The 20,769-nt window shown below is 38.6% G+C and overlaps 1 protein-coding gene across 1 annotated transcript in view; it reads left to right on the top strand.

Annotated features, from left to right (window-relative positions):
* Positions 1 to 20,769, top strand: part of LOC136736338 (testis-expressed protein 264 homolog) — a 113,531-nt gene that overhangs the window by 79,394 nt on the left and 13,368 nt on the right. The window contains exon 3 of the mRNA XM_066698107.1: positions 4,439 to 4,604. Within this exon, the coding sequence (XP_066554204.1) occupies positions 4,439 to 4,604 (166 nt within the window). The remainder of the gene's footprint in view (positions 1 to 4,438; positions 4,605 to 20,769) is intronic.

The raw sequence follows: 20,769 nt of genomic DNA, 5'->3' as shown, positions 1-20,769 counted from the left end.
TCAGTAGAGTATCCCTTTAAAGAAAGCTCTATTTACCCTGCGTCTCTCTTGCCTGTCTTCAAATCACCTACCATTCATTCTTCCCAATATGAGCAAACTGTTGAAAGGTCATTGCTCAGAAGCATGCACCAATTAGCATTGCCAAACTTCAGTTGCATAGAACACTTCATTGCTGCTTTCCCCCCCCCCTTTCTTTTTTTCTTCTTCTCCCTTTCAGCTTTCTTTTTATTTCACTCCCTGTGCATTTACCTCCTTGGGATACAAGTGATACAAACCATCTTTGCTCTTCCTTCTGTGCAGTTTGTTCTATATAAAGCAGGACTGTTAGTGAAGCTGTAATACAGAATGTGAAGGGAAAGGGAATTATCTTTCTTTATCTAATGGAATATTTCAGCATTTCACAACTTTTGACCTTAAGTCTGTAATAGTTCACAAGGAGGGACAGTTCTCTATTTGTGGTTTGCTTAGTCTTTTAATTCTATCAAATTATTGTATAAAAATAGTAGAGGCCTCAATACTACTTAATGTTGATCTGAAATATTATTCTTAAAATTCATGTTTGTTCAACAAATGTTACATTTCAGAAGGAAAGACTGCACTTGCTGACAACCATATAGCAGTACTGACAAAATGACAGAATTATATTAGACAGTTTTTTATATATATATATATATTGTTTTATCTAAGCTTTTTAAAAATGTCCTCCAGGCACTTGGCTAATGTGTAGCATGTGATTTCTGAACATGCTTCACACGAGCAGGATTGCGCTAAATAAGATGGTATTATTTCGAACAACGTTTGTTTGAAGAGCTACAATGTTCAAACATGACTTTGTTTTCCACTGCTATGCCTGTAGAAAATGTAGAATTGATCTGAGGGCTAAAAATAGAATGCCAGATTTTTAATGGTGCTCTAAGCCTGGTTCAAAGACACCTGTTGACTAGTGTTTGTGTCGTGCTGTCATACTTGTCCAATACTAGTTTTATTATACAGTTCAAGGTTACATCCACAGTGTCTGCAAACTTAATTTATTTCGACATATAGTTATTAACAATAAATAACATTTATGGACTAGATGCATTTAAGATGACTCTCTTTAGGATCAAATAATGTGATATTGAAATTACATAAAAGTACCTTGATATTTGAGTTTAAACTGTCTTCGGGGTTGCTGGGTTTGTACATGTTTTTTACTGTTTTAGAAAAGATTGATTGAAATTAATTCATGTCATTTCATTATACATGGTTTCTGATAAACATTAGTCAATTTATCATGGCCAATTTCTGAATCTAATCGATTTCTTTAAGTTCTATGTGGTCACTGGTTCAGGGTGGTTTAGTTGTGTTAATTAGTTTAGAATTTGAAATTGGTAGTTTCCATGTCGTACATTTCAGGGTTGATTAGCAAGTTAACTACACTTTGTAATTGGACGTATTCTGCATGCAGGATGAAGGTATATTGAGTAAGAGAAATTTAACAAAAATAAATATTATGTTTTATTAGCTTTGCGTTTCTGTAGAACTACCAAAAATCTACCTTTCTAATGACATATAATATGGTGGTGTTAGAGTAATGACACACCATTTATTTTCAAAAACAGTATTTAATTCGCTTACAAGGCCTGGAATCACACACCTGCTCTGTCTGTTTTGTGTTTGTTTGTCAAAAATTGCTTTCAGATTTATTTTCATTTAATAAAGCTATGCTCATGTCTCGTCTCTAGCAGAATTAAATGGTCTCATTAAGCGCGATTTAATTGGGGCAAATTGTTTCAGCCTAAGCCTATGTGTGGCAAGAGTTCTGTAATCAGTTGTGTGCGCTGCATAACAAAACCACACAAAATTAAAAGTTAATGAACTGGGAGTAGGCTAATGGTCTCTGTCGGGGGAGTTTCTCTTCGCGGAAAACCAACTGAAAAGAACAACATGGTTTAAATGTGGGTAGTCAATTCAGGGATGCAGCAAGAAAGGTTACTCATGCATTAAATAAGAGCAATCAAACACCAGAGATGAGAAGAGAGAAGGGGAGAAATTGGGGGGAATTAAAGTAGAGATGTGCTAAACAACCAACAGTTGAACTGTTATGAGTGGGTGGATGGCAGTGCAGCTTCTGTCCGTGTTCAAACAGTGCTGTAGAATAAGGCTTATCTGAAACCGAATTATGTAGTTTGCATCTTTTGCTGAACAGTCCCCACAGTGGTATCATAGGTTTTCTGAGTTGCTATTTGCATCACGTGAACATTTGTCCCAATAACAATCTGTTTTAATAGCCTTTTTAGGCAAGATTAAAGAAACAGTTCTCATAACATTGATTGAAGTTTGCAGAACTGAAGTAAAGAGGACTCGCTTCATGTCGTAATGTTAGCACTATTAAATTAATTGAAAGGAGCACATTCATGCTGTCGAAATGCAGCTCTGTTAATGAACGTGAGGTGGTGTGGAGGATTTAGCCTGCTATTTATTTCATCCATTTTTAACTGAAGGCTTCTGATGATTTGAAATATGTTTTCATTGGTTTTGGGCAATTGGAGGAGTTTGGGGACATAAGGGAATCTTTATGATTTCTATGATGTAATCAAATTCCTATGTGAAAAGTTTTTTGCTGTTAATCTATCCTGATGTTCTGCAGGAGGAATGCAAATTATTGAATCAATTAAATGTATGGCTATACGAAGGTCTGCAGCATGTAGGGCTAGACCCGTAATAGTCTGCTTTATTTGTCATATATTCAGGAATATTATTGTGTAAGGAATAGATTCAAAGCATTTAAAGCATGAAAAATAAACTTTAGTATAGCTTTTGAGGGGTATGTAAAATAACGAAGGAAAAAAAAAAAAGACTTCTTCTTTGTTGATGCTACAGTAAGCTAAACATTGTGGCTTTTTAAATAAATAAAGAAAAGGATACATGTACCATTGGACCAGTTCACTTGAGTCTTCCAAGGCAGACCGGCCCAAGTGATGCCAGGTTTTTCAACTGCTCCAGGAGCTTTTCTTGGTAATCGAATTCCTCTTGGGTTTTAGTGTAAAGAAGTGAAATAACAAACACGTTGGAAGCAGCTGCCGTGGTGCTCTGCGGAGTGTGAGCAGCAGGTTCATCCCAAGACTAGGGATCCTGAAGGCCACTGCCAGGCAGCTGCTCTCATGCTGGGGATTCAGATGACTAAACTGGAGGGAGGTCAAGGCAGTTGCACTAAACATATCCACTTACAGCTCGGTCATGTTATTTTGCATTTGGAGTCCCAAGATAAAGCTGTATCTTCACAATGTTTACTGCTGCGATACATTTGAATTAGTTCCTTCAAAATAGTTGATTTCTTGTTTCTACTGTTTCACAGGAGATCAACGAACACAAGCATATAGGTTTCATCCATATTTCCCCCCACCACACACACACACACACTTCAGAATAGTTGACATACATTGTTGCCCAAAAACAACCCCCCAATTTTTGTTCTGTCTGACAAGAAGATAAGGTTCCCTCTCCTGCAAAAGCTTGATTTTTTTATTTATTTAATTTTTTATTTTTTACAGTAAAATACAGATACAGTAAACCTTAGCTAAGTTTTCTTGTGTGTGAGCAATAAGTGCACATCAGATATCTGAAGTGAAAGCTGAATGTTGGTTCTGAAAAGTATAATGCATGTTTAATTAAATGATTTGCATTTAAAAAAAAAAATAAGAAAAAAGAAAAATGTCAATGGTGAGATGTGTGGAATGCCACAGTAGCCTGCTCAATGATATCATTAGTGTGGAGAATTAATTCAGTATTGAAAATGATCTGATTCCTATCAGATCATTTCAAGCATATGGTAGTTAATTCATTGTTTTATGTATGTATGTATGTTTTTATATTTATAACACTTTTTTATTATGTACCTGTTGACCTCAATAAGACTGACTTGGCCATGACAGTACATTGTACAAAGACGTTTCGATCCTTTTTGTCCTCATGCACACTTTTATTTTTTTATTTTTTTTATCCCTGGTCACAGGATAATTATTTCACCACTATTTGTATGTGTTAAAGCTCAGTTCAAATTCTTCCCACTCAGAGATCTCTGAACCTTTTATAAGTCTTTAAAATACCTCTTTCAAGCTGTGGCATAGATACTGTGAATTAATTTTAACCCCCTGAAAACAGCAGTTATTTACAAGCTCAATTAAACTTTACAATTCTCCAGTCAATTAAGTGACTCAGCCTTTAGTGAGCTATTCATTCACCAGTCTGTGGTACAGCGAGGGGTATAGTAAATTGAGTGAAATGACTATGAAAATGTATTTTAATTGTAATGAGTGGTAATGATGTGTCAGAAGGTCTTACAACAGCCTCTTCCTAACACATTCTCCACACCTTGTTGGAAATACAAGGAGCTTTCCCTCATTTTCTTACCCACAAAATCTGAGCCTTTCGTTGTCCTTTTCTCTCCGTTTCCCAGGAGCGAAAGCTGTGTGCTCACCCTTTCCTTGAGATTTACCGTGGAGATGTCATACACTTCATGAGCCCCCTGGCCAGACAGAGTGATTTCTATGTACCAGAAGTGAGGGATGCCGAGAGGAAAGTGTTGGATGATGATGAGGAAGACAGACATACGGACATTACAGGTGGGTATTAATAACCACACAATTACATTCTGTCCCTTTGAGAAGAGAGAAAAAATTACTTTTATTTGAACTGCGTTTCTTTATTCTCCTCTGCCCAGTCTAAAAACTGTTGTTATCCATTGTTATGGCTCCAAATCATTTTTTTGTTGTAACCATGTACTTGAGAAAAACACAGATGCAAGGCTTTTAGTCCCATTTAGGTGATGAAAGTGTAAACAACTACCAAAAACATTTGTACCCAAAGTACTACTAGAATCACTACTACTACTACTACTACTACTACTACTACTACTACTACTACTACTACTAAATAATAATAATAATACAATTCTGGTTGATCTATCACCAAGATGACGACAAGTTTCGATATATCTACACTCTGTATGCTGTCACAATTAAACAATATTTATTTTAATAGGGGGAGACGGCCTACTGGTGCCATATTTTACACCATATTTTCATGAAAAAATTGTATATATATTTATTTTTACTGTTGAAGTTGTATTTTTGTACATTTGGTTTGTTTTAAATCCAGAAAAGGCGAATATGAGCATCTTCCAAAGTAAGATGAAAATACAACATGCTGTTTTTTATGAGATTGTTTCCACTGGGAAAGGAAATGCACTGGGCTGTCTCTTTGCATTTCAACCAGTCTGGCTGCCAACACAATGAATTGATACATCAGATAATGAATGGATAATTATATGCACTGCTGCCCTGCAGTACAGATCTGGCAGCTTAAGCTTTCCAAAAGGTGTTAATGTATCAATTTCTGCATGTTTTATTGTGCTGACTGCATTTGATTTGCACTTTTTATACCAGTAATGGATGCTAAATGGATCAACTTGAGCAGCTTCTTCTTGCTTTTCAGGTTCTTGTATTTTTTAGGAAACTTAACAAGGATTCCACTGTGTGTGTGTGTGTGTGTGTGTGTGTGTGTGTGTGTGTGTGTGTGTGTGTGTGTGTGTGTGTGTGTGTGTGTGTGTGTGTGTGTGTGTATGTATATGTATATGTATGTATATGTATGTATATGTGTGTATATGTGTGTGTATGTGTGTGTGTGTATATATATATATATATATATAATAATTGCTTTGTTATAACAATGGTGGGATGATTTTTATATGAAGGGATGCTTTCTGGAGAGCAAATATGTTGTACAGCTTGCAGAATTACTGGGGGACGTTATAGGGGTGTGAAGAAGGGTTCACCTTTTGGTCAGAGTTTCTATTCTCCATCTAGAATGCAATTATATATATATATATATATATAATTATATATTAGTTCATTACACTCTGCAGAGTTATCAGTGATGTATTTTCATAGTTTGTGGGACTCTGATTCTAACTGACTGAGTTAAGACAGAGTGTGTGTAAACATGGATATGCTTGTAATAGGTTAGGGCAGTCCCATGTGTTAAATGTTTATTTCTCCAATTAGTGTGGATTCTTGCAGTTTTGAACCGCCCCCGGTCCAGAAACAGACATTTAACAACAATGCTGATTTACAGCTTTAATGGCTGGTAGTAACAGCAGAAATGGATGATGAAAATAGGCAGCTCCACATCTAATGATGGCTGACTTTACCCGGAGGAATAAAAGATTCCATTATAGGGCTTGATCATGGAGACGATTCACTAGAGGAATGTTGGGCCCTGAGTGATCAAGTACTATAAAATAAATCAACAGACAACACATACACTCACCTAAAGGATTATTAGGAACACCTGTTCAATTTCTCATTAATGCAATTATCTAACCAACCAATCACATGGCAGTTGCTTCAATGCATTTAGGGGTGTGGTCCTGGTCAAGACAATCTCCTGAACTCCAAACTGAATGTCTGAATGGGAAAGAAAGGTGATTTAAGCAATTTTGAGCGTGGCATGGTTGTTGGTGCCAGACGGGCCGGTCTGAGTATTTCACAATCTGCTCAGTTACTGGGATTTTCACGCACAACCATTTCTAGGGTTTACAAAGAATGGTGTGAAAAGGGAAAAACATCCAGTATGCGGCAGTCCTGTGGGCGAAAATGCCTTGTTGATGCTAGAGGTCAGAGGAGAATGGGCCGACTGATTCAAGCTGATAGAAGAGCAACTTTGACTGAAATAACCACTCGTTACAACCGAGGTATGCAGCAAAGCATTTGTGAAGCCACAACACGTACAACCTTGAGGCGGATGGGCTACAACAGCAGAAGACCCCACCGGGTACCACTCATCTCCACTACAAATAGGAAAAAGAGGCTACAATTTGCACAAGCTCACCAAAATTGGACAGTTGAAGACTGGAAAAATGTTGCCTGGTCTGATGAGTCTCGATTTGTGTTGAGACATTCAGATGGTAGAGTCAGAATTTGGCGTAGAGAGTTCACTGTACTAAACTGGCCCCCACAGTCACCAGATCTCAACCCAATAGAGCATCTTTGGGATGTGGTGGAACGGGAGCTTCGTGCCCTGGATGTGCATCCCACAAATCTCCATCAACTGCAAGATGCTATACTATCAATATGGGCCAACATTTCTAAAGAATGCTTTCAGCACCTTGTTGAATCAATGCCACGTAGAATTAAGGCAGTTCTGAAGGCGAAAGGGGGTCAAACACAGTATTAGTACGGTGTTCCTAATAATCCTTTAGGTGAGTGTATATTCACATTGTATAATTATTTTTATCTTTCCTGAATCGCTTACCTGTATTTCAGATGTGTGTGAGCTTTCTGTCTTGCATACTAGATGGAGAATAGAAACTCTGACCAAACATGAACCCTTCTTCACACCCCTATAATTCCCCTATGCCCCCCAGTTATTTTGCAAGCTATATGTCGTATTTGCTCTCAAGAAAGCATCCCTTCATATAAAAGTCATCCCACCGTTGTTATAACAAAGCAATTATTGTATAATGGTATGGTGCATCTGCAATGCCTTACAGTGAAGACACATGAGGTTATTTAGGTCCTGCCATTCACACAGCACTACATTTATTAATCTAGAATCTGACAGATCCATTCTGAAGTAGTGTCTGTTGCTCTCAGGGCAAGATTCATTTCCAAGGGGAATTGCATTTCTTCATTAATAGTGGGTCAAGACAAGGGTTACAACTGTATCTGGCAGATAGAAAGCCAATAAAGCACTGGTCATTTTGACATATGCAGCGTTGATTATATATACAGGATTACTCGGAGCCTAAACAAAGACATGTTTTGAAGTGTATTTTTCCAGTTTGCTGCTCCCCTATTAATTACATTGATCTGTTGATAGATGAGGCTATATAGTTACTCAGTTTGGGTATATTGCTTGAAAGTACTAGTAGTCCAACAAGAGAAATAACCTGACCATTCTTTTTTTTTTTTTTTTAACTCGTGAGGATCTTGAAAAAAGATATTGAATTGGGAGGATGGAAATATTTACCCGCCGCAAAATTTAAAAATAGAGCTGTGATAAGCCTTAACATGTACCTAGATGACTAGACTGTAGTCTCATCCATTCAGAGAGATGCAGCAACACATGTGAAATTTCCTTGTCTGAAGCCAATGGATGAGGGTGCTACAAGGACATACCATACCATGCTATACCATGGATCACATTTGAGATGTAAGGAGTCCGTGATTTGACTGTCCATGCGTTTCATATTTTACTGCTGTTGCAGATGTATTTCGTAATCCAATGACCCTCCGGTGCTATCGGCTTTATTTCCAATCTCACCCATTAAGTTGGATAAGTGTGTAGTTTAGACTATGTAGTTTAGCGTAGACTACATTGGTGTGTAAATTCCATGCAGGTTTATTTTTTAAATGTTTTTCCCTCTAGTCTAAATCCCTCAACCATGACTTAAAAGCCCCAATCATCAAATCAGCAGAATATTTAAAAGACTTTGTAATGTTTGGTTCCAGACAACTTTGTCTGATTCTCATCAGTCTTCAATGCTGCCACGGCTGCCATAAATTAATGCAAATCTAAAATGAACTCTTGTTATCAGACTGTTTATTTTTCGATGTCTTAAGGCAGCTGGAACAAGTTTGTTAGTAAATAAAGTCAGTAGGAGTCGCAGGGCGCTTATATTTTCCTTAGCGATTGCATAGTGTATCAATGAGCGGTGACAGGGTGATAAGAGTATGAAAACAACTGAAAATGTTATTTAAATGGTATTTTACTGGGATGCTGGAAACAGCTCTTCTGTCTACCACTATTTTTCTATGGTTAGTTAAATTCAAAAAACATTTAATTTAATTCCAAAACTGTCTTTTCACCATCCACTAAAAGAATATCCATCTTTTAATGATGTAATCAGAATCAAAATAATATTTTATACTTGTTTTATATATTTTTTCCCAGTAAATATTGTCAATAATAAATTAACGAGTATTAGAATACTTAAGTACTCTTATTTTAAAATTATTATTAGCAGTAATAATAATAATAACAAACACCACTTTTACATTATTTTTACTGTAGTCTTTTGAGGTTACTGTATCTAGAAAAAGTAGTGTAGACTTGGCACCAACATCCTTCCAAGTAAATGCATATTAGCATTATACTTTAACTGTTCATTTGGTGTCCAGAACCTCAAGGGTTTGTCAGCTATTGTATGAAATCTTTTTATTTTCCCTTTCTCGTTCTATATGGAATTCCTCCACTACTTGTTTAAGCCCTCAGGCTGCAGCTTGACTTATGCTTCAGCAAACCGAGCTTTCGTAGTTTTATGGCATGCTCTGGTGTCAGAATGTCATGAATTATGTGAATTAGAAAGCCACAGTGCTGTACAGTTGTGAGACCTCATTTATGTCCGGCCAGGGCGATGTGATTTTTAGTTCAAATCAAAATTGTTTCAGTTATAAACTTGTCAGCTTGGCCATAAATTCTATTTGTAGTGCATTAGACTTAAATGCAATGTACTGTAGTGAGAGATTGTGGGCCTAAGTGGGTCAGCATAGGTATGAAGTGAAAGAGTGAGCTAGAGGGCTTTGTTTGCATTTTTTTTTTCCTTCCCACGATCTTCTAAGGATATTACTTTCAGGGGTTCCTTTTCTTTTTGTTTCTTTTTTAACATTGTACTGCTTATTTGATGTTATTTCATCAGACATTCACCTCCTGGTCACCAAGCTGGAGAGGGAGGGGCAAAAATTCCATGTGTGCAAATAACTGTCTTGGATCGTAAACCTCTGAGGGGTGGTTACACTGTTGCTGACTCCGTAGCTCTCACCCCACCCTCAAGGTTCACAGCAGTGTGAAATTACATTTTCTATACTTCTGGAAAATAATCTGCCAAAACTCTGCACTTCTTCGCTTTAATTTATCTTGCCCTTCTTATTCCTGCCAACCATATTTGTTTTGTTTCTGCCACCAGAATATCATCCCTACAAACCTTTTGAAAGCAAGTGATATTATGATTTTCAGCTGCCACCAGTGCTTATAGTTCTGTTGAAAAACTGGATTTAATTAATGTTTTTGGAATAAATATATATTTTAAATGAAAACACACAAAGTATCCCACAGTGGGAAAAGACAGAACTTTTAATTTATACCCCCACCTTTTTCATTTCCCCATGCTCCTTTTTTCTACTTAGATTCTGAAATGAGAGTGTCATTAGACAACATTAATTTGGTGTATTCTGCACTTGCAACTTACCTCTGTAAAGGATTCCATTACAGAGTTTTCACAGTCATTATTTCTGTAGCAACAAGCAAAACCTGGTAATTGACTGCTTATGGAATAAGTTAGAATGTTTAGATAATTAGAGATGAAGCAATTAAAGCCCAAGTGCTGTTACTGGTATGCAGGTTTAAAAAAAAAATCAAATCTGTACAACTGGAAGATTGCTTAAATACTTCACCGCAGGCTGGTATTCTTTGAAACGCATTGCCAAATTAACATCATTACATGCTTTTGGTTCTTAAGTGCTTAAATGCCTTTTTCCTCTGAGGAAAATGTGGGTGGGGAAAAATCTTGGTGTCGTGTTTATTAAAATGTGCACAGGTATATTAAGTGCACCACCATTTGCCAAAGTAAAAATACCAGAATGAAAATGGCAATGAGATGGTCTCATGCGTGTAACTGTTATATGCCACTGGTCAAACAAAATCTCACATTTAAATTTATTTTTACTTTGTTAATTGTGACAATTTCGGTCTTAGGGGACGTATAATGTATAGAGATTGATCTGAAGTGACACTCCTTCAAGATACGAAAGAGCAAAAGAACAAAATAAGAATTAAACTAAGTAATAAATAACAGAAAAGTGGCCCAGAGCGTCAACTATCACTGATCTCTTTCGCTTCTCTCTTTTATTTTCTTGGAGTGTTTTATTTTGTTGCAAAGCACATTGTGAATCTTGACTCTCTCTCGAACGCGTTGAGGGCTGTGGTCGCAGCTGTGGGTTTCTCCTCAATCTTTCATGAATTCTCGAGCAAGGGACCCACGCTGTCAAATTCTATTGAGCTGAGTGCTTGTCAAAGACATGTTATTGACAAAAGCATGGCTTTACTTCCCTACACAGCAACCATGTATCATAGGATGTATCAAGGGACATGCTGTCCAAGTAGTCTCCAAATCTAAGACATTTCATCCACTATGTCTTTTAAGGAAAGGTTAGTCACAGGAGCCAAGAACAGTTTGAAGAATGTGGTTTTATTTATAGAAGGGATTCCACAAAGATGTCTTTTCTGAAAGAAGATGGAAAGGGATCTAATCTAAACCTAATCAAAACGCAGCAATTCTTATTACGGTAAATTTTGAGTACTGGTTGACAGTTTAGTGTTGATCAGTTATTTAGGAGATGAGCACCAACAGTCATAATTGTGGGACATTTTGCTTTGGTTTGGAACCCCTCCATTTAACTTAAGGTATCTGTGGGTACAGGTACGGTTCAACCCTAAGCAGTTCAGGGGACAAAATGTAAAAGCATCTTTTAACTGTGGAAGCTCAGTTGCTGGGTGCACAAATGGAGAGGATAAGGAAATGGATCGGGTGCGGCTCTTCCACAGAGCTTTTCTAATCCAAAAGTGGTGAAAGCACCTGTCGTTGTGTTTGCCAAGGAACCAGGTTTCCTCTATTGTATTTAAACCCCTTGAATCTCGACAGCTGCTAGAGTGAGCCACAGTGTAATCACCAATCGTGCCTTATCCATTACAGCTTCTGGAAGCTTTCCACATTGATTCCATAATGAATGGGAAGCTATGGAGATGAACAGATTGACAAATCCTTTAAGACTGCATTATCTATTTTACACCTCACTCTATAACTCAAATATAAAATTCCTAACCTAAAACACCTATCATCAAAATGAGTAAAATTATTACATTTCCCTATATTGTTTTATACTAAGTATGCCTTAACATCTAGGTATTATTATGTACTCATGCTATGGACATATGCATACCACACTGTACAAAACTCTTGCAAGAAAACCTCTCACAGACTCTTGATTGAATATTCTCACCAGCACGGCACGATCAAGAACTACAAAGATGTCTGACAACCTATTTCTTGCACTGTTGTCTGTTGATTTCAAATCACGCAGGTTACACTTTGCGCATGACGTTGATTAGTATATGCAAATATACCACTCTGTGGAACGTATTTGAAAACCCATTGAATATACACTCACCTGAAGGATTATTAGGAACACCCGTTCAATTTCTCATTAATGCAATTATCTAACCAACCAATCACATGGCAGTTGCTTCAATGCATTTAGGGGTGTGGTCCTGGTCAAGACAATCTCCTGAACTCCAAACTGAATGTCTGAATGGGAAAGAAAGGTGATTTAAGCAATTTTGAGCGTGGCATGGTTGTTGGTGCCAGACGAGCCGGTCTGAGTATTTCACAATCTGCTCAGTTACTGGGATTTTCACGCACAAACATTTCTAGGGTTTACAAAGAATGGTGTGAAAAGGGAAAAACATCCAGTATGCGGCAGTCCTGTGGGCGAAAATGCCTTGTTGATGCTAGAGGTCAGAGGAGAATGGGCCGACTGATTCAAGCTCATAGAAGAGCAACTTTGACTGAAATAACCACTCGTTACAACCGAGGTATGCAGCAAAGCATTTGTGAAGCCACAACACGTACAACCTTGAGGCGGATGGGCTACAACAGCAGAAGACCCCACCGGGTACCACTCATCTCCACTACAAATAGGAAAAAGAGGCTACAATTTGCACAAGCTCAACAAAATTGGACCGTTGAAGACTGGAAAAATGTTGCCTGGTCTGATGAGTCTCGATTTGTGTTGAGACATTCAGATGGTAGAGTCAGAATTTGGCGTAAACAGAATGAGAACATGGATCCATCATGCCTTGTTACCACTGTGCAGGCTGGTGGTGGTGGTGTAATGGTGTAGGGGATGTTTTCTTGGCACACTTTAGGCCCCTTAGTGCCAATTGGGCATCATTTAAATGCCACAGCCTACCTGAGCATTGTTTCTGACCATGTCCATCCCTTTATGACCACCATGTACCCATCCTCTGATGGCTACTTCCAGCAGGATAATGCACCATGTCACAAAGGTGGAATCATTTCAAATTGGTTTCTTGAACATGACAATGAGTTCACTGTACTAAACTGGCCCCCACAGTCACCAGATCTCAACCCAATAGAGCATCTTTGGGATGTGGTGGAACGGGAGCTTCATGCCCTGGATGTGCATCCCACAAATCTCCATCACCTGAAAGATGCTATCCTATCAATATGGGCCAACATTTCTAAAGAATGCTTTCAGCACCTTGTTGAATCAATGCCACGTAGAATTAAGGCAGTTCTGAAGGCGAAAGGGGGTCAAACACAGTATTAGTATATTGTTCCTAATAATCCTTTAGGTGAGTGTACATTCCATAAAAATAAGGTAATCTTGAGAATCATTTCATCCTCCCACCTCCAGCATCACCACCATTTGTTTTCTTCATCTGGGTGGTTCTGACTGCCTTTTCCTCATAGTTATGCTGGAGGTTTCGAGATGGGGAATGTCTGTAACCAAGCATATTTATCAATAAGGCACTCCCTGCATTAAGTAGTGTGGGTGCTGCCCTAGTCTAGCGAATGTGTGTTGTATTAAAATATAAATAGAAAAGCTCAAGGTTGCCTCTCAACCTCTGTGTGGTTACAGTTCATGTGCAAGAAATACATTTCAAAGCAGCTCACAGGACTTACATGTTATGTAAAGCTCTATTGCACATTAATTGTGTTTTTTTTTTTTTTTTTTTTTTTTTTTTGTAACTCAGCCTTAAGAGAGAAAACAAAATGTAACAACATTCTGCAAAACAATGATGGAATGTGTTTCCTGTTTCCTAATGGAGATTTATCCAAGAAAATAAAATGAAAAATGTCATTTAAAATCCTGTTTGGAAAAGCAAACTTTTGATAGTGGGTAGAAAACCTCTGTGTATGTGACATACGGCAGAAAAATACACACGGCTGAAAATGCTTTTCTGAAAGGTATAAAGGTGTAAAGGCAGTCCAAGGTGTCCTCCTTTTACCAGCAACCCAGGGATGGTGTATACACTGATCAGCCATTACATTAAGACCACTGACAGGTGAAGTGAATAACACTGATAATCTTGTTATCATGGCACCTGTCAGTGGGTGGGATATATTAGGCAGCAAGTGAACATTTTGTCCTCAAAGTTGATGTGTTAGAAGCAGGAAAAATGGGCAAGCGTAAGAATCTGAGCGACTGGGTCAGAGCATCTCCAAAACTGCAGCTCTTGTGGGGTGTTCCCGGTCTGCAGTGGTCAGTATCTATCAAAAGTGGTCCAAGGAAGGAAAAGCGGTGAACCGGCGACAGGGTCATGGGCGGCCAAAGCTCATTGATACACGTGGGGAGCGAAGGCTGGCCCGTGTGGTCCGATCCAACAGACGAGCTACTGTAGCTCAAATTGCTGAAAAAGTTAATGCTGGTTCTGATAGAAAGGTGTCAGAACACACAGTGCGTCGCAGTTTGTTGCGTATGGGGCTGCGTAGCCGCAGACCAGTCAGGGTGCCCATGCTGACCCCTGTCCTACAATGGGCACGTGAGCATCAAAACTGGACCATGGAGCAATGGAAGAAGGTGGCCTGGTCTGATGAATCACGAGTTCAATGTGTTGACTTGGCCTCCAAATTCCCCAGATCTCAATCCAATCGAGCATCTGTGGGATGTGCTGGACAAACAAGTCCAATCCATGGAGGCCCCACCTCAGGATAGGACGTAAAGGATCTGCTGCTAACGTCTTGGTGCCAGATACCACAGCACACCTTCAGAGGTCTAGTGGAGTCCATGCCTCGACGGCTGTTTTGGGACCTACACAATATTAGGCAGGTGGTCATAATGTTATGGCTGATCGGTGTATGTAGCTTATATTATACATTAATTTAGGGTGCATGCATTTTTTTAATTCTTACTGCATCTTAATAACTTTCTTCTTTTAATAATCTAAAATGTTTTTTGATGGAAACTGAATTGAATTGAAGGACTGTCTTCAAGATATTACAATTTTCTTGCCAATGAAGGAACATGTGCTTTGTTTCCTGCCAAATTATATGCTACTGTAAGCTGACTTTTGTTTGCATGGCATGGTTTCCTAGGTATTTATTGTTCTAGTAGAAATAAGGCATTCTGTAATGGTTTGGTATATTTAGAAAAACTAAAACTTTTCTAAGGAGGTGTCATTGATCTGTTCACACTCAAAAATATATTAGGCATACTGGAAGTAGATATAAGAGGGTTCAACACATTCTGTGCTCTCCACAGTTCAACATATTCATATTTTTGACCTGTAGTGTATATATTGTCTCATTATAAATTCATCATTATCTGAGAAGGATGGACACATTGTGTACTTTTTATACAATATTTGTAAGAAGTGCATGCTGGGTACTTGTTTTGAAAGTGGACCAAAGGATTCTGAAAGCTTCTATTGTTGGGGTTTTAATTAACTTCAAGGGTCTCCTCATCAAGCCAGGGATTTTCTATAGGTGTTTTTTTTTTTTTTTTTTAAATAGGTGTCCCAAGGGCTTTGCACTCCAGGATCAACATACTTTGAAAGCAATGGTGTTAACTTTGAAAAGTACAGTAAGTTGAGATAACACGTACAGGCAAACTTGTCAAGTTGGAGCAGAGGTGGAACAATTCTCACAGCCAGGATTTGATACTGACAGTTTTTCAGTTTCCGAAATGAAAGGAGTTCCCTGGAAATGGGGGAAACTATATATAGGTTAAGCTTTCTATCAGTCTCCTTAAAAAAGATGAAAAACCTCCTTGATTATGTCTTTTTGTTCTCTACATGTTTTTCTTTCACTTTTTTATTTTTCAATATATATTTTTATTTTTCAAATCAATAAATCACACACATGAAACTGAGGTCCAATTACAGAAGAAGAAAAAAGGAAACCCGTTCCCTGCCCACATGTTAATAATGCAACACTTTTTAAAAGCTGTTCTAACACAAAGGTATACACTTGCTTGACTCTTCCATGTTTAAATAATCTTGAATTATTGTTCTGTTTTTCCTGGTGTAGACATAACAATTTGCTGTAATTGAGAAGTGAGCATATGTAGTATCTAATTTCTCTTCTTTTGGGGTTTTTGGAAATCCAGTCATTTACTTGAATACACAGCTTGAGGTACATTACGTACCCAAACATGATGTGCCTAAATTAGACATGCAATAACAATACATTGCATTAATCAGAAAAGTGTGTAACTATTTAATAAATGTAAGAACGTAAGAAAGTTTACAAAGCAGGCCATTCAACCCATCGTGCTCATTTAGTGTCCATTAGTAAATAAGTGATCCAAGGATTCTATCCAGTCTGATTTTAAATGTTCCCAAATTTTCAGCTTCAACCACATCACTGGGGAGTTTATTCAGATTGTGACAACTCTCTGTGTGAAGAAGTGTCTCCTGTTTTCTGTCTTGAATGCCTTGAAGCTCAATTTCCATTTGTGTCCCCGGGTCCATGTTTCCCTGATGATCTGGAAAAGCTCCTCTGGTTTGATGTGGTCGAACCTTTCATGATTTTGAAGACTTGAATCAAGTCCCCACATAGTCTCCTCTGTTCCAGGGTGAAAAGGTTCAGTTCCCTCAGTCTCTCAGTAGGACATTCCCTTCAGACCTGGAATAAGTCTGGTTGCTCTCCTCTGAACAGCCTCTAGAGCAGCGATATCTTTCTTGAAGTGTGGAGCCCAGAACTGTACACAGTATCCAGATGAGCTCTAACTAGTGCATTGTACAGTCTGAACATTACTGCCCTTGTTCTAAATTCTACACTTTTGACAATATACCCTAACACTCTGTTTGCCTTTTTTATTGCTTCCGCACATTGTTTGGATGGAGAAAGTGAGGAGTCCACATAGACTCCTAGGTCTTTCTCATGTGTTACTTCATCTAGTTCTATTCCTTCCATAGTGTAATTATAGTGGATATTTTTGTTACCTGCATGTATTACCTTGCACTTGTCCACATTGAATTTAATCTGCCAGGTGTCGGCCCACAACTGAATATTATCTAAGTCCCTTTGAATAGCCTGTGCTGCCGAGATTGTATCTGTTGAGCCACCTGTTTTAGTATCATCTGCAAATTTGAGAAGTTTGCTAACTATCCCAGAGTCCAGATCATTAATATAGATTAGAAAAAGCACAGGCCCTAGTACTGATCCCTGTGGAACTCCACTAACAACCTCAATCCAGTTAGAAGCAACTCCTCTAATCAACACCCTCTGTTTCCTAGACATCACCCAGTTCATAATCCATCTACTTACATTACCCTGAATGTCTACAGCTTCCAATTTGAGGATCAGTCTTTGATGTGGAACCTTATCAAAAACTTTCTGAAAATCTAAGTATATCATATCGTATACTTTTACGTGATCTACAGCTGCAGTTGCATGTTCAAAAAATTCAAATAAATTAGTAAGACATGATCTAACTCATCTAAACCCATGTTGACTATCTCCAAGAATATGTTTTTTAGATTAAGATGCTCCTCTATTTTCTATCTACTCATTTTTTCCAACATTTTACAAGTAATACAGGTGAGACTGAATGGTCTGTAATTTCCTGGCTCAATTTTGTCCCCTTTCTTGTGGATTGGTATGACATTTGCCATCTTCCAGTCAGTTTTAATTCTGCTAGTCCCTTTAGTACCTCATCATTTATCCTGATCTCACTTAGGGTTTGACTGGACTGATTGGTAACCTGTGGCATTTTATCTGTTTTTTATTTTGTAAAAACCTGTGAAATACTAATTTAGAACATTTGCTACATGTTCGTTTTCCAAGATGCTTCAATTTTTGCCCTTTATCTCTTTGCATTAATTTTAGCTCCAAGAGCTATGTTTCTTTCTATTCCCCTCTGCTTTCCTGATCCCTTCCTTAAGATGTCTTTGCAGTTCAACATATTCTTTGTATTTTGTTTCATCTCTGTCCCTTTTGTACATTTTTTTGCATCCTTCTATTAAACCATTTTGGCCAATGTTTTTTGGTCCTCAATTTGCCATGTTTTGGTACAAACTTATCCTAAGCCTCAAGCAGTATATTTTTAAAATATAACCATCCATTTTCGAATGAATGTAGCCAATGTGCCCCAGTCTAACTCTTCTATGTGCCGCCTCATACCTTCAAGGTTTGCTTTTCTAAAATTGTAGATCATTGTTTTAGACATGGTCCTTGTTTTTTGAAAGTATGCCTCAAAGCTAACCATATTGTGATCACAGTTTGCCATTTTGTTTCTAACTTGTGTCCCTCTGACTCTATCTTGGTCATCTGAAAAGATCAAGTCAGTGCATGTGCTCTCTTTGGTTGGTTCCCTGACAAATTGAGTTAGAAAGCAGTCATTTACCATCTCAACCATTTCTGTTTCTGTAATCCCAACTGGGTGTGACAGCCCACTGTCACGGCACGGCTGCTGCTGACGCCCACTGATGAGGTGCTCATGTGCCGCAGCTGTGTTGTCCGCTAACTCGCGGACTCACGGCTGCGGGCAATGAGCACCGAGGCGACTGTGACGCCAGCGGCAGCTGTGCCCTGTCTATTTAATCCCTCTCCCTCCCCGACGGGGGCAGCTAACTGTCGAGAATAAGGATTGAGACCTATAACCCTAACTGCCCGGAGCCCCCTATTTTGTGTGGACGTTTTGTTTTGCTTTGTTTATTTTACCCCTTGTGTTTGTCGCCTGAGAACCCAATAAACCTCGGACACCTACGGAACCCGATACTCTCTCCCTCTTTGTGTCCGGCTTCTACACTGGGCTTTTCCAGTCTACAGTGCCTTGTGAAAGTATTCCCCCTTGGCATTTTTCCTATTTTGTTGCCTTACAACCTGGAATTACAATAGATTTTTTGTGGGTTTGTATCATTTGATTTACCCAACATGCCTACCACTTTGAAGATGCAAAATATTTTTTATTGTGAAACAAACAAGAAATAAGACACAAAAAAAAGAAAAATTGAGCTTGCATAACTATTCACCCCCCAAAGTCAATACTTTGTAGAGCCACCTTTTGCAGCAATTACAGCTGCAAGTCTCTTGGGGTACATCTCTATAAACTTGGCACATCTAGCCACTGGGATTTTTGCCCATTCTTCAAGGCAAAACTGCTCCAGCTCCTTCAAGTTGGATGGGTTCCCCTGGTGTACAGCAATCTTTAAGTCAAACCACAGATTCTCAATTGGATTGAGGTCTGGGCTTTGACTAGGCCATTCCAGGACATTTAAATGTTTCCCCTTAAACCACTCGAGTGTTGCTTTACCGGTATGCTTTTGGTCATTGTGCTGCTGGAAGGTGAACCTCTGTCCCAGTCTCAAATCTCTGGAAGACTGAAACGGTTTTCCCTCAAGAATTTCCCTGTATTTAATGCCATCCATTATTCTTTCAATTCTGACCAGTTTCCCAGTCCCTGCCCATGAAAAACATCCCCACAGCATGATGCTGCCACCACCATGCTTCACTGTGCGGATGGTGTTCTCAGGGTGATGAGAGGTGTTGGGTTTGCGCCAGACATAGCATTTTCCTTGATGGCCAAAAAGCTGAATTTTAGTCTCATCTGACTAGAGTACCTTCTTCCATATGTTTGGGGAGTCTCCCACATGCCTTTTGGTGAATAGCAAACGTGTTTGCTAATTTTTTTCTTTAAGCAATGGCTCTTCTGTAAAGCCCAGCTCTGTGGAGTGTATGGCTTAAAGTGGCCTTTGGACAGATACTCCAATCTCTGCTGTGGAGCTTTGCAGCTCCTTCAGGGTTATCTTTGGTCTCTTTGTTGCCTCTCTGATTAATGCACTCCTTGCCTGGTCCGTGAATCTTGGTGGGTGGCCCTCTCTTGGCAGGTTTGTTGTGGTGCCATATTCTTTCCATTTTTTAATAATGGATTTAATGGTGCTCCGTGGGATGTTCAGAGTTTTGGATATATGTTTTTATAACCCTGATCTGTACTTCTCCACAACTTTGTCCCTGACCTGTTTGGAGAGCTGCTTGGTCTTGGTGGTGCTGCTTGCTTGCTTGGTGGTGCCCCTTGCTCAGTGGTGTTGCAGACTCTGGGGCCTTTCAGAAAAGGTGTATATATACGGAGATCATGTGACAGATCATGTGACACTTATATTGCACACAGGTGGACTTTATTTAACTATTTAACTAATTATGCGACTTCTGAAGGTAATTTGTTGCTCCAGATCTTATTTAGGGGCTTCACAGCAAAGGGTGTGAATGCATATGCACGCACCACTTTTCTGTTTTTTATTTTTTAGAATTTTTTAAAACAAGTAATTTTTTTCATTTCACTTCACCAGTTTGGACTATTTTGTGTATGTCCATTAAATGAAATCCAAATAAAAATCAATTTAAATTACAGGTTGTAATGCAACAAAATAGGAAAAACGCCAAGGAGGATGAATACTTTTGCAAGGCACTGTATGTTTGGGAAATTTAAATTCCCCATTATAACATCCACATCCTTGCTACATGTAGTCCTGATTACATTGTACAATGCAACATCTTTCTGAATATCTGAGTTTGGTGGTCTGTAACACACTGCTACCACTAATCCACCAGATCTTTTATTCAAAAGTTTAACCCACAAAGATTCTGTTTCCTTACTACGATCTAATTTGAGTTCTTCTGCCTCAATGTCATTTCTGACATATAATGCTACCCCACCCCCTCTTCGATTTTGCCCGTCTCTCCTAAACTGTGTGTATCCTTTCAAT

This window comes from Amia ocellicauda, chromosome 3 (genome assembly GCF_036373705.1).
Source record: "Amia ocellicauda isolate fAmiCal2 chromosome 3, fAmiCal2.hap1, whole genome shotgun sequence".
In the NCBI taxonomy this organism is placed as follows: Eukaryota; Metazoa; Chordata; class Actinopteri; order Amiiformes; family Amiidae; genus Amia; species Amia ocellicauda.
Note: the sequence above shows the minus strand (reverse complement) of the source record. Positions and strands in the feature narration are given on the sequence as shown.